The sequence below is a fragment of the Trichosurus vulpecula genome, chromosome 9, assembly GCF_011100635.1.
Source record: "Trichosurus vulpecula isolate mTriVul1 chromosome 9, mTriVul1.pri, whole genome shotgun sequence".
In the NCBI taxonomy this organism is placed as follows: Eukaryota; Metazoa; Chordata; class Mammalia; order Diprotodontia; family Phalangeridae; genus Trichosurus; species Trichosurus vulpecula.
The window spans coordinates 57799448-57811650 of NC_050581.1; the positions used below are offsets into that span (position 1 = coordinate 57799448).

Sequence of the window (12203 nt, forward strand, 5' to 3'; positions counted from 1 at the left end):
GTAATAGGCGTGAGGAACGTAGAGAAGGTCAGTGTGACCGGATTCCTGAGTGTGAAATGAAGGTTAAGTGCCGGCACATAGTAGGTCCTTAATACTGTCAAATGAATTGAACAAAACAGCAAATCTGAAAATCAACCGGTTTGGATGGGGAATAGTGCGTGCCCCTTCGGGCACGCACACACGCACACACCTCGGGCTACACACACAGGCCCCCGCGGAGGCCGAAGGGGTTGCGCTAAGGAAGTCGCAGCTCGGGAGGCTGATTTTCAGCCAGCCCCGCAGTCTCGGCTCGGCTCGGCCCGGCCCGCAGCCGGGGGAGCCCTGCTAGGCGCGGGTTCAGGAGTTAGGAGCTGAGCCCGGTTTCGGGACAAGAAGGAAGGGAAGAGATCGCTCGTTGCTACGGAAACTGCCAGCCACTTCCGGTGAGATTACAGCTCGTCGGAGCGCTGCCTGCGGATGCCGGGGGAGGCTCTTCTTCCGAGAGTCTGGGGAAGTGTGTGCGGCTCCCCAGCCCAGCGAAGCGCACGGGACCCACGGGGTGCACAGCTGAGAGGAAGTCCCGCCTCCGCGGAGGCCCGGTTTCCGGGAGCGCGCGGACGCCCCGTCAAGCCGATCCCCGTCCCTGCTTGGGGCTGAATTGCCGTTGGGGGTCGCCGTCGCCCGCGGGGACGGTGACGAGCGCCCGAGGCTCGGGCCGACAGTCGGGGTAAGGGCTGGGGGTCGGTGGGCCCTGTGTGCCCGGTCGTCCGGGCCTTTTGGCCCCGGGAGGAGGCGATGGATTTCTCCAAGTTCCTGGCGGATGACTTCGAGGTGAAGGAGTGGATCAATGGGGCCTTCAAGGCTGTTCCCAAGGAGGCCCCGGGGAAGGTGGACGGGCACGCCGCCACGTTGGTGATGAAGCTGCAGCTCTTCATCCAGGAAGTGAACAACGCCGTGGAGGGTGAGCGCCCGGCCCGCGGGGAGGAGGGGTTAAGTGACAGCCGCTGGGGGCCGGGGTCGGAATCTGGGGCCACCTGTGACGGCGTTGTTCAAGACGGGAGGTGTGGATGACTTCAAACAAAAGTAACTATCCTTGTTCAGTTTTCGGTCTCTGTGTGTGTCAACAGTATTTATTAAGCACGTACTGTATGCACCAGCCTGGGGATGCAAAGAAAGGCAAAAAACATGCCCTGCTCCCAAAGAGCTCACAGTCTAATGCGGGAGACAACCTGCAAATAACTACGTACATACTACATAGGCACGGATTAAACTGGAGATATTCAACACGGGGACGGCAGGAGGGATTAAGCGAGAATCCAGAACGGCGTCTTGAAGAAGTTAGCACTTTAGATGAGACTGAAAGAAAGCCTGTAAAACCTGAACTCACTCAAAGGGCCGCACTTGAGGACCTAGAGGGCCACATGCGGCCTCGAGGCCGCAGATTCCCCACCCTGTCCTAGAAGTTTAGTTTTACTATTCACTACCTCCTTAAATAGCCAAATCATGGGAGTTAGAACAGTGTGTTTGAAGTAGAACTTAAGATTGCGATTTTTGAATCCATTCCAATGTTCCTTTGCAACATGCAAAAAGATCATTGTTCTCCTGAGGGATATATTCAAATTTCCCTTTTCCTGATCCCTTTCCCACAGGGAAATTCATTCAGTCATTCAACTAACAATTTATTTAATGCCTACTCTGTGCCAGGCGCTGTGGTAGGTGCTGAGGATACAAATATGAAGCACTAAACAATCCCTACTCACAGGGAATTTACCTTCTATTTGGGAAGAGAAGAGGTATACACACACACACACACACACACACATATATGTATGTGTGTGTATATATATGTGGCACAGTAGATTGAGCACTGGATTTGGAGTCAGGAAGACTCATCTTCATGAGTTCAAATTTGGTCTTAGACATTTACTGTTATGGGCTCCCGAAGCCTCGTAACTATACTCAGGGTTCCCCCCAAGCCCCAGGCCTTTGCCTAAGCAAAGGACCTGATTTCGAGGACAATGTATGGGGCGGGAGCCGAAAAGATGGTGAGTGACTCCATTTATTATTTCAGCAAGCAGCACATTTATATCTTTAGTGAGGTAGGTACATTCTTTGGTTATGTGGGTGAAGAACAGGTAAAACTCAATACACCTGGGTCCTAGGACTGCCCCGACTCCGCCTACTCTCCTCCCCTTCTCTCCCTGAGCTAACCCGAAGCTCCCGCTCCCTGCGGTCAGGCAGTCCAGACAAAGAACTGGAAACTCCACGTGCTCTGGCAAGCCCAGACAGAGAGCTGGAAGTTCCATTCGGTCAGGCAGGTCCGGGCAAAGACCTGGAATCACTAGGGAGGCAACAAAGGCGAGACCCCTCCTCCTGGCTCCACCCACATCCCAAAGCCCCGAGTCTATCTCAGCAGGCCCCTGGGCCTGGAGGTCCGAGGAGGACAGGGCTCAGCTCCAACTCAGCCGGCAACAATTTACTAGCTGTGTGACCTTGGGTTAGTCACTTAATCCTGTTTGCCTCAGTTCCTCATCTGTAAAATGAGCTGGAGAAGGAAATGGCAAACCACTCCAGTATCTTTGCCAAGAAAACCCGCAAATGGGGTCACGAAGAGTTGAGCACGACTGAGCAACAAAACAGTAGGTTTTTTATATGTGTGTATGTGTATACGTATATATGTATACGTGTATACAAAAGAAATATAAAGAGAATATGAAATAATACCATATGTGAAGTCCCACTAAATTTACACCTTGATTTAGAGATCCTCAGGTATTCTTGCTCTGGACCAGAGATTTGCAGATACACTTCATTTCTTTTATTACAGACACTTATTAAAACTCGAGTGTAATGTAGCAGAGTGGATTCCGAGCTGGCCTTAAAGCCGGGAAGACCTGGGTTCAAGGCCAGCCTCCCACACATACTGATTATGTGACCCTGTATAAATCACTTAATCGTTCAGTTCGTGAGGCAACTCTTTAAAACTGAAAATTGCAGAGAAGGTGCTGATCTATTTTGGTAGAGGGAATTTCCTCACCATCAGTCACTCATCCAACATTTGGCACTAATTATATGCCAGGCACTAATCGAAGTCCTGGAGATACAAAAAAGGGCAAAAACATCCTGTGCCTCAAGAATCCCAGATTCTAATGGAGGAGACAAATGTTAAAGTAACTAGGTATTTCTATAAGATGTCGGCAAAGTAGATAGGATGGCATCTCAGAGGGATAGATACTAGCAGCTGGGGAGACTGGGAAAGACCTCATGCAGAGCGTGGGATACAAATCGAATTGTGAAGGAAGCCAAAAGGCAGAGAAGAGGAGAGAGAACATTTCAGGCATGGTGATCTGCCAGTACAAAAGAACAGAGTTGGGAAAATGGGGTGTCAACTAATTGGTTGTTATGGCTGGTTATAGAGCGCATAGAAGTGAGTAAAATGTAAGAATATTTTAAAGGTAGGAAATGGACGGTTGTAAAGAGCTCTAAATAACAAGAAGAAGATTTTATATTTGATCTTTGAAGTTTGAGTAAGGGGCAAGAAATGAAGCCTTAGGAAATTCACTTGGGTAGCCGAGTGGAGAAAGGATTGGAGTGGGAAGAAAAATGAGGCAGGGAGGCCAGCTAGAAGGCAATTTCGGTAGTAGCTAAAGGTACAAAGACCTAACCTAGCGTGGTGGGTAGGTAAATAAAAAGGAAAGTATGAGATACATTGAGAAGGTAAAAATGACAAATTTTGTCAGTAGATAATAACTATTAGCATCCAATAGATTTTGGACATGTTGGAGTAAGAGTAACAAGGTAAGATTGACCCCAATGTGATGAACCTGGGTATCTGGGAAGACGGTGATATCCTTAGAAGTACTAGGGATGTTCAGAAGACAGAAGATTTAGGGGAACAGATGATAACTTTCGGTTTGAGTTGCCTCTTGGAAATCTAGTGCTAGATATCCAAAAAAGAAGTGTTGGAGCTCAGGAGAGAGATTTGGGCCAGATATATAGACTTGGGAATCATCTGCATGCAGATGATAATTGAACCCATGGAACGTGATGAGATCACCAAGTGAAGTGTGTAGAAGGAAGAGAGGAGAATCTAGTACAGAACCTTAGGGTATACGCATGATTATCTGTGATGATGTAGATGAAGATCTACCAAAGGAGACTGAGAAGAAGGGCCAGCCAGCTAGGTGAGGAGGGGAACCAGGAGAGAGCAGGGTGTATTTAGGAGGAGAACTTTGTCAACAGTGTTAAAAATGTGACAGAGAAGTCAAAATGAGTGCAACCTGAGAAAAGACATCTGATTTGGCAATTAAGAGATCATTGGTAACTTTGGAAAGAGCAGTTTCAGTTGAATGATGAGGTCATAAGTCAAGTTGGAGAGGGTTAAGAAGAGTGAGAGGAAAGGAAGAGGAGGCCCCAAGTGTAGGTGACTTTTTTAAAGGAGTTTAGCTGAGTAGAGCAAGAGAGCTATAGGATGATAGCAATTGGGGACAGTCAGATTGAGTGAGGTTTTTTTTTTTTATTTTGGAGGGGGGAAGGCAAGGCAATTGGTGTTAAGTGACTTGCCCAAGGTCACACAGCTAGTAAGTGTCAAGGGTCTGAGGGAGGATTTGAACTCAGGTCCTCCTGACTCCAGGGCTGGTGTTCTATTCACTGTGCCAACTAGCTGCCCCTTGAGTGAGGGTTTTTAAGGATGGGGTAGACCTGTGTGTGTTTGTCAGCAGCAGGAAGGATCTGTCTACAAGGGATAAGGAGAGACTGACGATTAGAGAGAGCAGGGATGATAGTGGTGAAATTCTATCAGAGGAGATGGAATCAAGGGTACATGTAGAAGGGTTTTGCTTGGAAAGGAGAAGGGCTGCCTCTCCGAGTGAGATAGAACTGATGGAGGAAATGGAGGCGGGGGGCGGGGAGGATGTCTAAGTGATATAGATGAGGAGGAGGGGAGAGGAGGGAGTTCTCATGAATGGCCTAGATTTCTTTAGTGAAGTATGAGGTGGAATCTTTAGCACAGAGGATAGAGGGAGGGGGTGCTGTGGGAGGCTTGAGGAGAGATGAGAAAATTTGGAAGAGTTGATAGGGAATCATTGAAAGAGGAGTTAGAATGATTGCCTTGCTGCACTGAAGCCCAGTTGAGATTAGATAACTTCAATTAATGGTGATTTTCTCTGGTTCTGTTTAGCAGCACTTGAAGATAGGAAAGAAGGTGGATCATGAGAGTAACCGAGGGTTGGGTGTTGGCAGGTGTGATTGGCAGTAGGACAGTAAGGCAAGGGATTCGAGAGTATTCAGAAGTGTAGTGTAGAACTGAATTGATTTAGTAAGAGGTCAGGATGGGGAAGGAAGCCTGTGAAGGAACGGAGTAGTGGAGGGAAAGGAGTTCACAATAAGAGAACAGGGTTAAGGGTTGTAAGGCATAGGGAAAGATGGGACAGTAATAGCTAATGGCTAGTATTTATATGGAGCTTTAAGGGACTTTAAAATGCTTTATACATGATAACACATTTGCTCTTCCTGAGAACCTTTTAAGGTAGATGCTATTATCATACTCATTTCACACTGAGACACAGAGATCCCATTTAACAGAGGGGTTAAGTGACTTGCTCAGGGTCACAGAACTAGGGACTGTCTGAGGCAGGATTTGAACTCTGGATTTACTGACTGCACGTCTTGTGCTCTGTCTACTACACCAACTAGCTGCCTGATAAATAATTAAATGTTGTTCGTCCTTCGTTCTGGCAGAGGACCTGTCATGAGGGTGATGTCTTGCATGTGAATTGGATTCAGGTGAGGTAGAGCTGTGCAAAGCCGTCAGCCTCACTCTCTCCTCCGAATAAAATATCATCAAACAAAATATTTTTGGAGTTTTTGAACCTAGAAATGAAACACTCTGTGTGATGATAAATCAAGAGTAGGACCATCTCTGTGTTCTGCTGAAGTGGAATGGAGATGAAGGTGATGGGAATTCAATACATTGCAGTTGGGGAGTTTATGGTATTTGAGGGAGTATCAACATTTGTATTGAAGTCTGCTAGCATGAAGGCAGGAGTTGTGGAGTGAAAGGCTGTGAGGCAGGTGCTGAACCCATTGAGGAGGAAAGAAAATGTCCTGGATGTTGATAGATAATAATAGATAAATGATCTGGATTGGATGATGAATATGATGAATAGAAAAAGTAATAGGAGGCAAAGAGTATACTCGTTTTCCCACCTTAGCCAGTGATTCTGCAGGGGCTCGAGAGAAAGAATAACCAGTACTAGGAGGGGTAGTGAGGGAAGCTGCGTCATCAGGAGGGAGCCAGTTCTCAGTGAGTGCCAGAAGATAGAGGGATGATGAAAGGAACATACTTAAGATGAAAAAGCAGTTTGGTTTTTTGAGATCAGCCACTCCAGAGGGCACAGTGGAAGATGCTGGCAGATCTGGAGCAGGACATTGGCCAAATACAATTGAGGGTGATGGGAGTAAGGGATAGGGTAGTTGGGGATGAGGAATGAGGTTTGTACATTGGCAGCTGGGTGTTCAGAATTAATGAGATGGAGACAGTACAAAGAACTGGGAGTATACTAACCATTGGTGAATGAATCTAGGACAAGTATCAGTGGTTGGAGAGAAGTCTTTTGAGGGGAGGCAGGTGAATAGTTTAAGGACTGTTTAATATCCTCCCTAAATGATCTGGCTAAGGAGGTCACTGGGAGCCAAGATGTGAATGGCAGGGTCCTATCCCGGGGCTGACTGCCTAGAGAAATCACTGGGCACCGAGACAGAAGCCCAGAAACTGAGTGGTGGGTGGCAGGATCTTGTTTGTGGGGAGCCTTCTGAATCCAGATGGAGATATGCCTGGGGTCCAAGACAGAGAAACTAGTGGCAGTCTTCTTCCTGGGTGGCTGCCTGGGTAAAGAAATCTCTGGGAATGGACAGGTCCAGTTCCTGTTATTATCCTTTGAAGCATTGTAATGATAGTTGACATTAGTATAGGACTTTCACCATCATCTCATTAGACTCCCGTAACAACCCTGTGAAATAGGTCCTTACGTATATTATTTCCATTTAACAGCTGAAGAAACTGAAACTCAGAAATGTGTTGTGATGAAAACTTTACTGTGATTCAGCCATTTTTCTGTCCTGTCTCACTCCTTGTGCCCTTATTTGGGGTTTCCTTGGCAAAGAAACTGGAGTGGTTTGCCAGTTCTTTTTCCAGTTAATTTTATAGATGGGGAAACTGAGGCAAACAAGGTCAAGTGACTTGCCTAGGATCACACAGCTAGTAAGTGTGTGAGGTTGGATTTGAACTCAGAAGACGACTCTTCCTGATTTCAGGCCAGGCCCTCTATCCACTGTGCCACCTAGCTGCCTTGTTTCAGAACTACCCTCTCCCTGTTTGAGGAAGCTAGAATTGTTAATGTAGTGCAAGATCACATTAGCTTTGTCAGCTTCCATCTCAGACTTTTAATTCATTGAGCTTGAAGTCCATTAAGACCTCTTCTAGACAGTTGGGTGGGAAAATGGCTAGAATGCTGGGCCCGGAGTCAGGAAAACCTGAGTTCAAATCTTGCCTCAGATACTCACTTACTAGCTGGGAGATCCTGGGCAAGTTACCTAACTTCTTTTTGCCTCAGTTTTCTCATCTGCTAAATGGAGATAATTATACCATTTACTTCCAGGGTTGTTGTGAGGATCAATTGAGATAACAGCCTGGCACCTAGTAGGCACCATATAAATGTTAACTGTTAATTAATTGAAATTTCTGTCTGCTGAAATATCTCCCTTCAAGGTCTTCTTGAAGTTCTCTAGAGGGAGTCACATCGTACTAGAGAGTTTCATCCCATACGTAGCTTGAATTGTTAGGAACATTTTCCTTAATCTGTTTCTCTGAAACTTCTGCTTACTGTTCCTACTTCTTCCTTCTGGGCCCAACCATAACAAGTACAATTCCTTCTCCACCTGATATCCCTCTAAATACTTGAAGACAGTTATCATATCATTCTTAAATCTTCCCTTCTCCAGGCTGATTATCCTAACCAGTTCTCAGTTGGCAAGGTTTTAAGTCCATTCTCCATTCTGGTCACCATACCTCGCTACACTGTGGCTTGTCAGTGTGACCATAATATTCCAGATATGGTCTAACCAAGGAGGTTAAGCAGAGCTATCATGTCTCCAATCCTGGATACTATGACTTTCTTAATGTAGCTTTTTGTGTGTGTGTGTTTGCCATCTTTTTCTCACGAATCATCCTCTAGTGAAACCTTCCCCCCGGCCCCCCTCAACTTGCAAAGTTGATGTTTTTTTTACCCAGGATTAAGATTTTTACATTTACATTTGATAGATTCTATATATTTTGCCTATTATTCTAGCTTGTTTTATGTATTGACTCTGTCATCTCGTGTTTGCTATCCCTACCAATTTTGTGACATCTGCATAAATGAAAAATATGCCTCTTATTCATGTATCAAAGTCACTGACAAATTATTTAATATCACTGGACCGAGGGCATCCTTGAAGCACTCTACTGGAAACCTTCCAAACTGACATAGAGCCATTAATGCCTACTGTCTGGGTCTGGTGATTTAGTTTTGAATCTATCTAACTATGCTATCAACACATCTGGAATATTGTGTTCAGTTTTGGATACCACATCTTAGAAAGGACATTGATAAGATGGAGAATCTCAAAAGGAGGTCAACCAGAATGATGGACCTCAAACTTATCCTATGGAAAGACTGGTGATGGAATTGGTGATGTTTATCCTGCAGAAGAGAAAACTTGGGGTAAGGGATTTTATGCTTTCTTAAAGTCCTTGAAAGGCTTGGAAGCTCTAGAGATGAGACTTGTACTCTTTAGTGCCAGAAGGCAGAATTAGGAGCGAGAGGTACCTGCTGCAAAGGGACAAATTTAGATTGGAAATCAAGGAAGATTTTCATATAAATAGAGCTATCTGAAAGCAAAATGGTTGACTCTGGAAGTGGCTAGTTTCTCCCCACTGTAGGTTTTCAAGAAAATGATCTTGTTTGTTTATTATAGTGAGAATTTTTGGGGGGGGAGTGGGGGGGCGGGGAGAGTGCGTGGGCATGAGTTAGAGTAGATGTAAGGATCACAGGATCATAGATTTAGAGCTGGAAGGGTCCATAAAGGTCATCTTGCCCAACCCTTTCATTTGCCAGATTAGGAAGCTGAGACCCAGAGTGACTAAATGATTTGCTGCAGATTCCCCACCCTGGTCTGGAAGAAACTCAAAGAATCTTAGAATTTCAAATTGGAAAGGACTTCAATAGTACTGGTTTTGGGATCAGGGGACTTGGGTTCAAATTCTGGCTTTGCCACCTCTAGATTTAGCCCTCTAGTGCGGCCTTTTGATCGAGTCCAAGTAAAAGGCAGTAGTAAGAGATATGGCTGGAAATATCAGTTGGAGCCAGATTGTGAATAGCCCTGATGTCTGGATCAGGAATATGGCTTCCATTGGACATTTTTGCGAAGTGAATTGATAAGTTTTGTTGTCCTCTTTCCTTTTAATTTGGAATTTTGGTAGGCAAAGTTTTCTTCTCTTTAAAAAATTAAATTTGCTAAAATTTTTTTTTCTTTTCAAAAACAATTTTTGGTGTGTATTTAAATTTTCAGTTATTCTTTTGACCTCCATATTGTTCATTTCTATCCTGATCTTTTAAAAAAAATTGTATCTTTTAAAATCTACTTTCTCCTGCTGAGAAAGGAAAACAAACCCTCTTTTATAAACATACATAGTCAAACAAAACAAATTAGTAAATTGCCTTAGTCTAATATCAGGGCTATCCACAATCCAGCCCCCACTGACACTTCCCGCCATATCTCTTACTGCTTGTTGCCTTTCATATCTTTACATCTCTATCAGGAGCTGGTAGCATGTTTTGTCATGAGTCCTCTGGAATTGTAGTTAATAACTTCATTGATCAGAGTTCTTAAATCTTTCCGTGTTTTTGTTGTTGTTTGTCTTTACAATATTGTCGACACTGTGAAAAACTTCTCTTGATTCTGCTCCATTTTTAAAATTTTGTTTAATTTATTTAATATATTTAGTTTTTCAGCACTGATTTTCACGAGAGTTTACGAAATTTCTCCCCATTTCTACCCTCCCGCCCACTCCAAGATGGCGTATATTCTGGTTGCCCTGTTCCCCAGGCAGCCCTCCTATCTGTCGCCCCACTCCCCTCCCATCCACCTTTCCCTTCTTCTCTTGTAGGGCAAGATAAATTTCTACGCCCCATTGCCTGTGTATATTATTTCCTAGTTGCATGCAAAAACTTTTTTTTTGTTTTTGAATGTCTGTTTTTAAAACTTTGAGTTCCAAATTCTCTCCCCTCTTCCCTCCCCGCCCACCCTCCCTAAGAAGGCAAGCAATTCAACATAGGCCACATGCATATCATTATGTAAAACCCTTCCACAATACTCATGTTGTGAAAGATTAACTATGTTTTGCTCTTTCCTAACCTATTCTCCTTTATTGAATTTTCTCCCTTGACCCTGTCCCGTTCTGAAAGTGTTTGTTTTTTATTACCTCCTTCCCCTCTCTGCCCTTCCTTCTATCGTCCCACCTTTTTATCTTCTTCCTCCTCCTTTCCTGTGGGGTAATATACCCAATTGAGTGTGTATGGTATTCCCTCCTCAGGTCAAATCCAATGAGAGCAAGATTTACTCATTCCTCCGCACCTGCCCCCTCTTCCCTTCCTACAGAACTGCTTTTTCTTGCCACTTTTATGCAAGATAATTTACTCCATTCTATCTCTCCCTTTCTCCCTCTCTCAATATATTCCTGTCTTATCCCTTATTTTGATTTTATTTTTTTAGATGTCATCCCTTCATATTCAACTCACCCTGTGCCCTCTGTCTATATGTGTATATATATATATATATATATATATATATATATATATATACACACACACACACACATATATACACCTACATATGTATATATATACATACGTAGACACACATGTATATATATACATACATACACACACACACACATATATATATACATATGCATATTCCTTTCAGGTACTATGATGCTGAGGTCTCATGAATTTTACACATCATCTTTCCATGTAGGAATGTTAACAAAACAGTTCAACTTTAGTAAGTCCCTTATGATTTCTCTTTCTTGTTTACCTTTTCATGCTTCTCTTGATTCTTGTGTCCGAAAGTCACATTTTCTATTCAGCTCTGGTCTTTTCACTGAGAAAGCTAGAAAGTCCTCTATTTTATTGAAAATCCGTATTTTGCCTTGGAGCATGATACTCAGTTTTGCAGGGTAGGTGATTCTTGGTTTTAATCCTAGCTCCATTGACTTCCGGAATATCATATTCCAAGCCCTTCGGTCCCTTAATGTGGAAGCTGCTAGATCCTGTGTTGTCCTGATTGTTTTTCCACAATACTCAAATTGTTTCTTTCTGGCTGCTTGCAGTATTTTCTCCTTGACCTGGAAGCTCTGGAATTTGGCCACAATATTCCTAGGAGTTTTCTTTTTGGGATCTTTTTGAGGAGGTGATCAGTGGATTCTTTATTTTCTTCAGTGGTCTTTTGGACCTGCATTTCCATTTGGCTAATTCTGCCTTTCAAGGCATTCTTCTCATTGGCTTTTTGGAGCTCTTTTGCCATTTGAGTTAGTCTATTTTTTAAGGTGTTGTTTCCTTCAATATTTTTTTCAGTTTTTTTTTTTTTTTGGATCTCCTTTAGCAAGTCATTGACTTGTTTTTCATGGTTTTCTCCCACCATTCTCATTTCTCTTCCCAATTTTTCCTCTACTTCTCTAACTTGCTTTTCCAAATCCTTCCATGGCCTGAGACCAGTTCATGTTTTTCTTGGAGGCTTTTGATGTAGGCTCTTTGACTTTGTCGACTTCTTCTGGCTGTATGCTTTGGTCTTCTTTGTCACCATAGAAAGATTCCAAAGTCTGAGACTGAATCTGGGTCTCTTTTCGCTGCCTGGCCATGACCCTTGAGTTTTTTGTCAGGGTATGACTGCTTGTAGAGCAAAGAGTACTTTGTTCCAAGCTTGAGAGCATGCGCTGTTGATTTCAGAGCTATTTCTATACAGCCAGCTCTGCCATACCAGCACTCCTCCTTCCCCAAGAACCGCCAGCCCAGACCTGATGCAAATCTTAAGTAGGCTCTGCACTCCTGCTCTGATCCTCCACTTAATTCCTCCCACCAGGTGGGCCTGGGGCCGGAAGTAACTGCAGCTGGAGTTCTGTAGCT

At 44.0% G+C, this 12203-nt stretch overlaps 1 protein-coding gene across 1 annotated transcript in view; it reads left to right on the top strand.

Annotated features, from left to right (window-relative positions):
- The first annotated feature begins 430 nt into the window (after positions 1-430).
- Positions 431-12203, top strand: part of COG7 (component of oligomeric golgi complex 7) — a 62835-nt gene continuing 51062 nt past the window's right edge. Inside the window, exon 1 of the mRNA XM_036738848.1 lies at positions 431-940. Within this exon, the coding sequence (XP_036594743.1) occupies positions 775-940 (166 nt within the window). The 5' untranslated portion in view covers positions 431-774. The remainder of the gene's footprint in view (positions 941-12203) is intronic.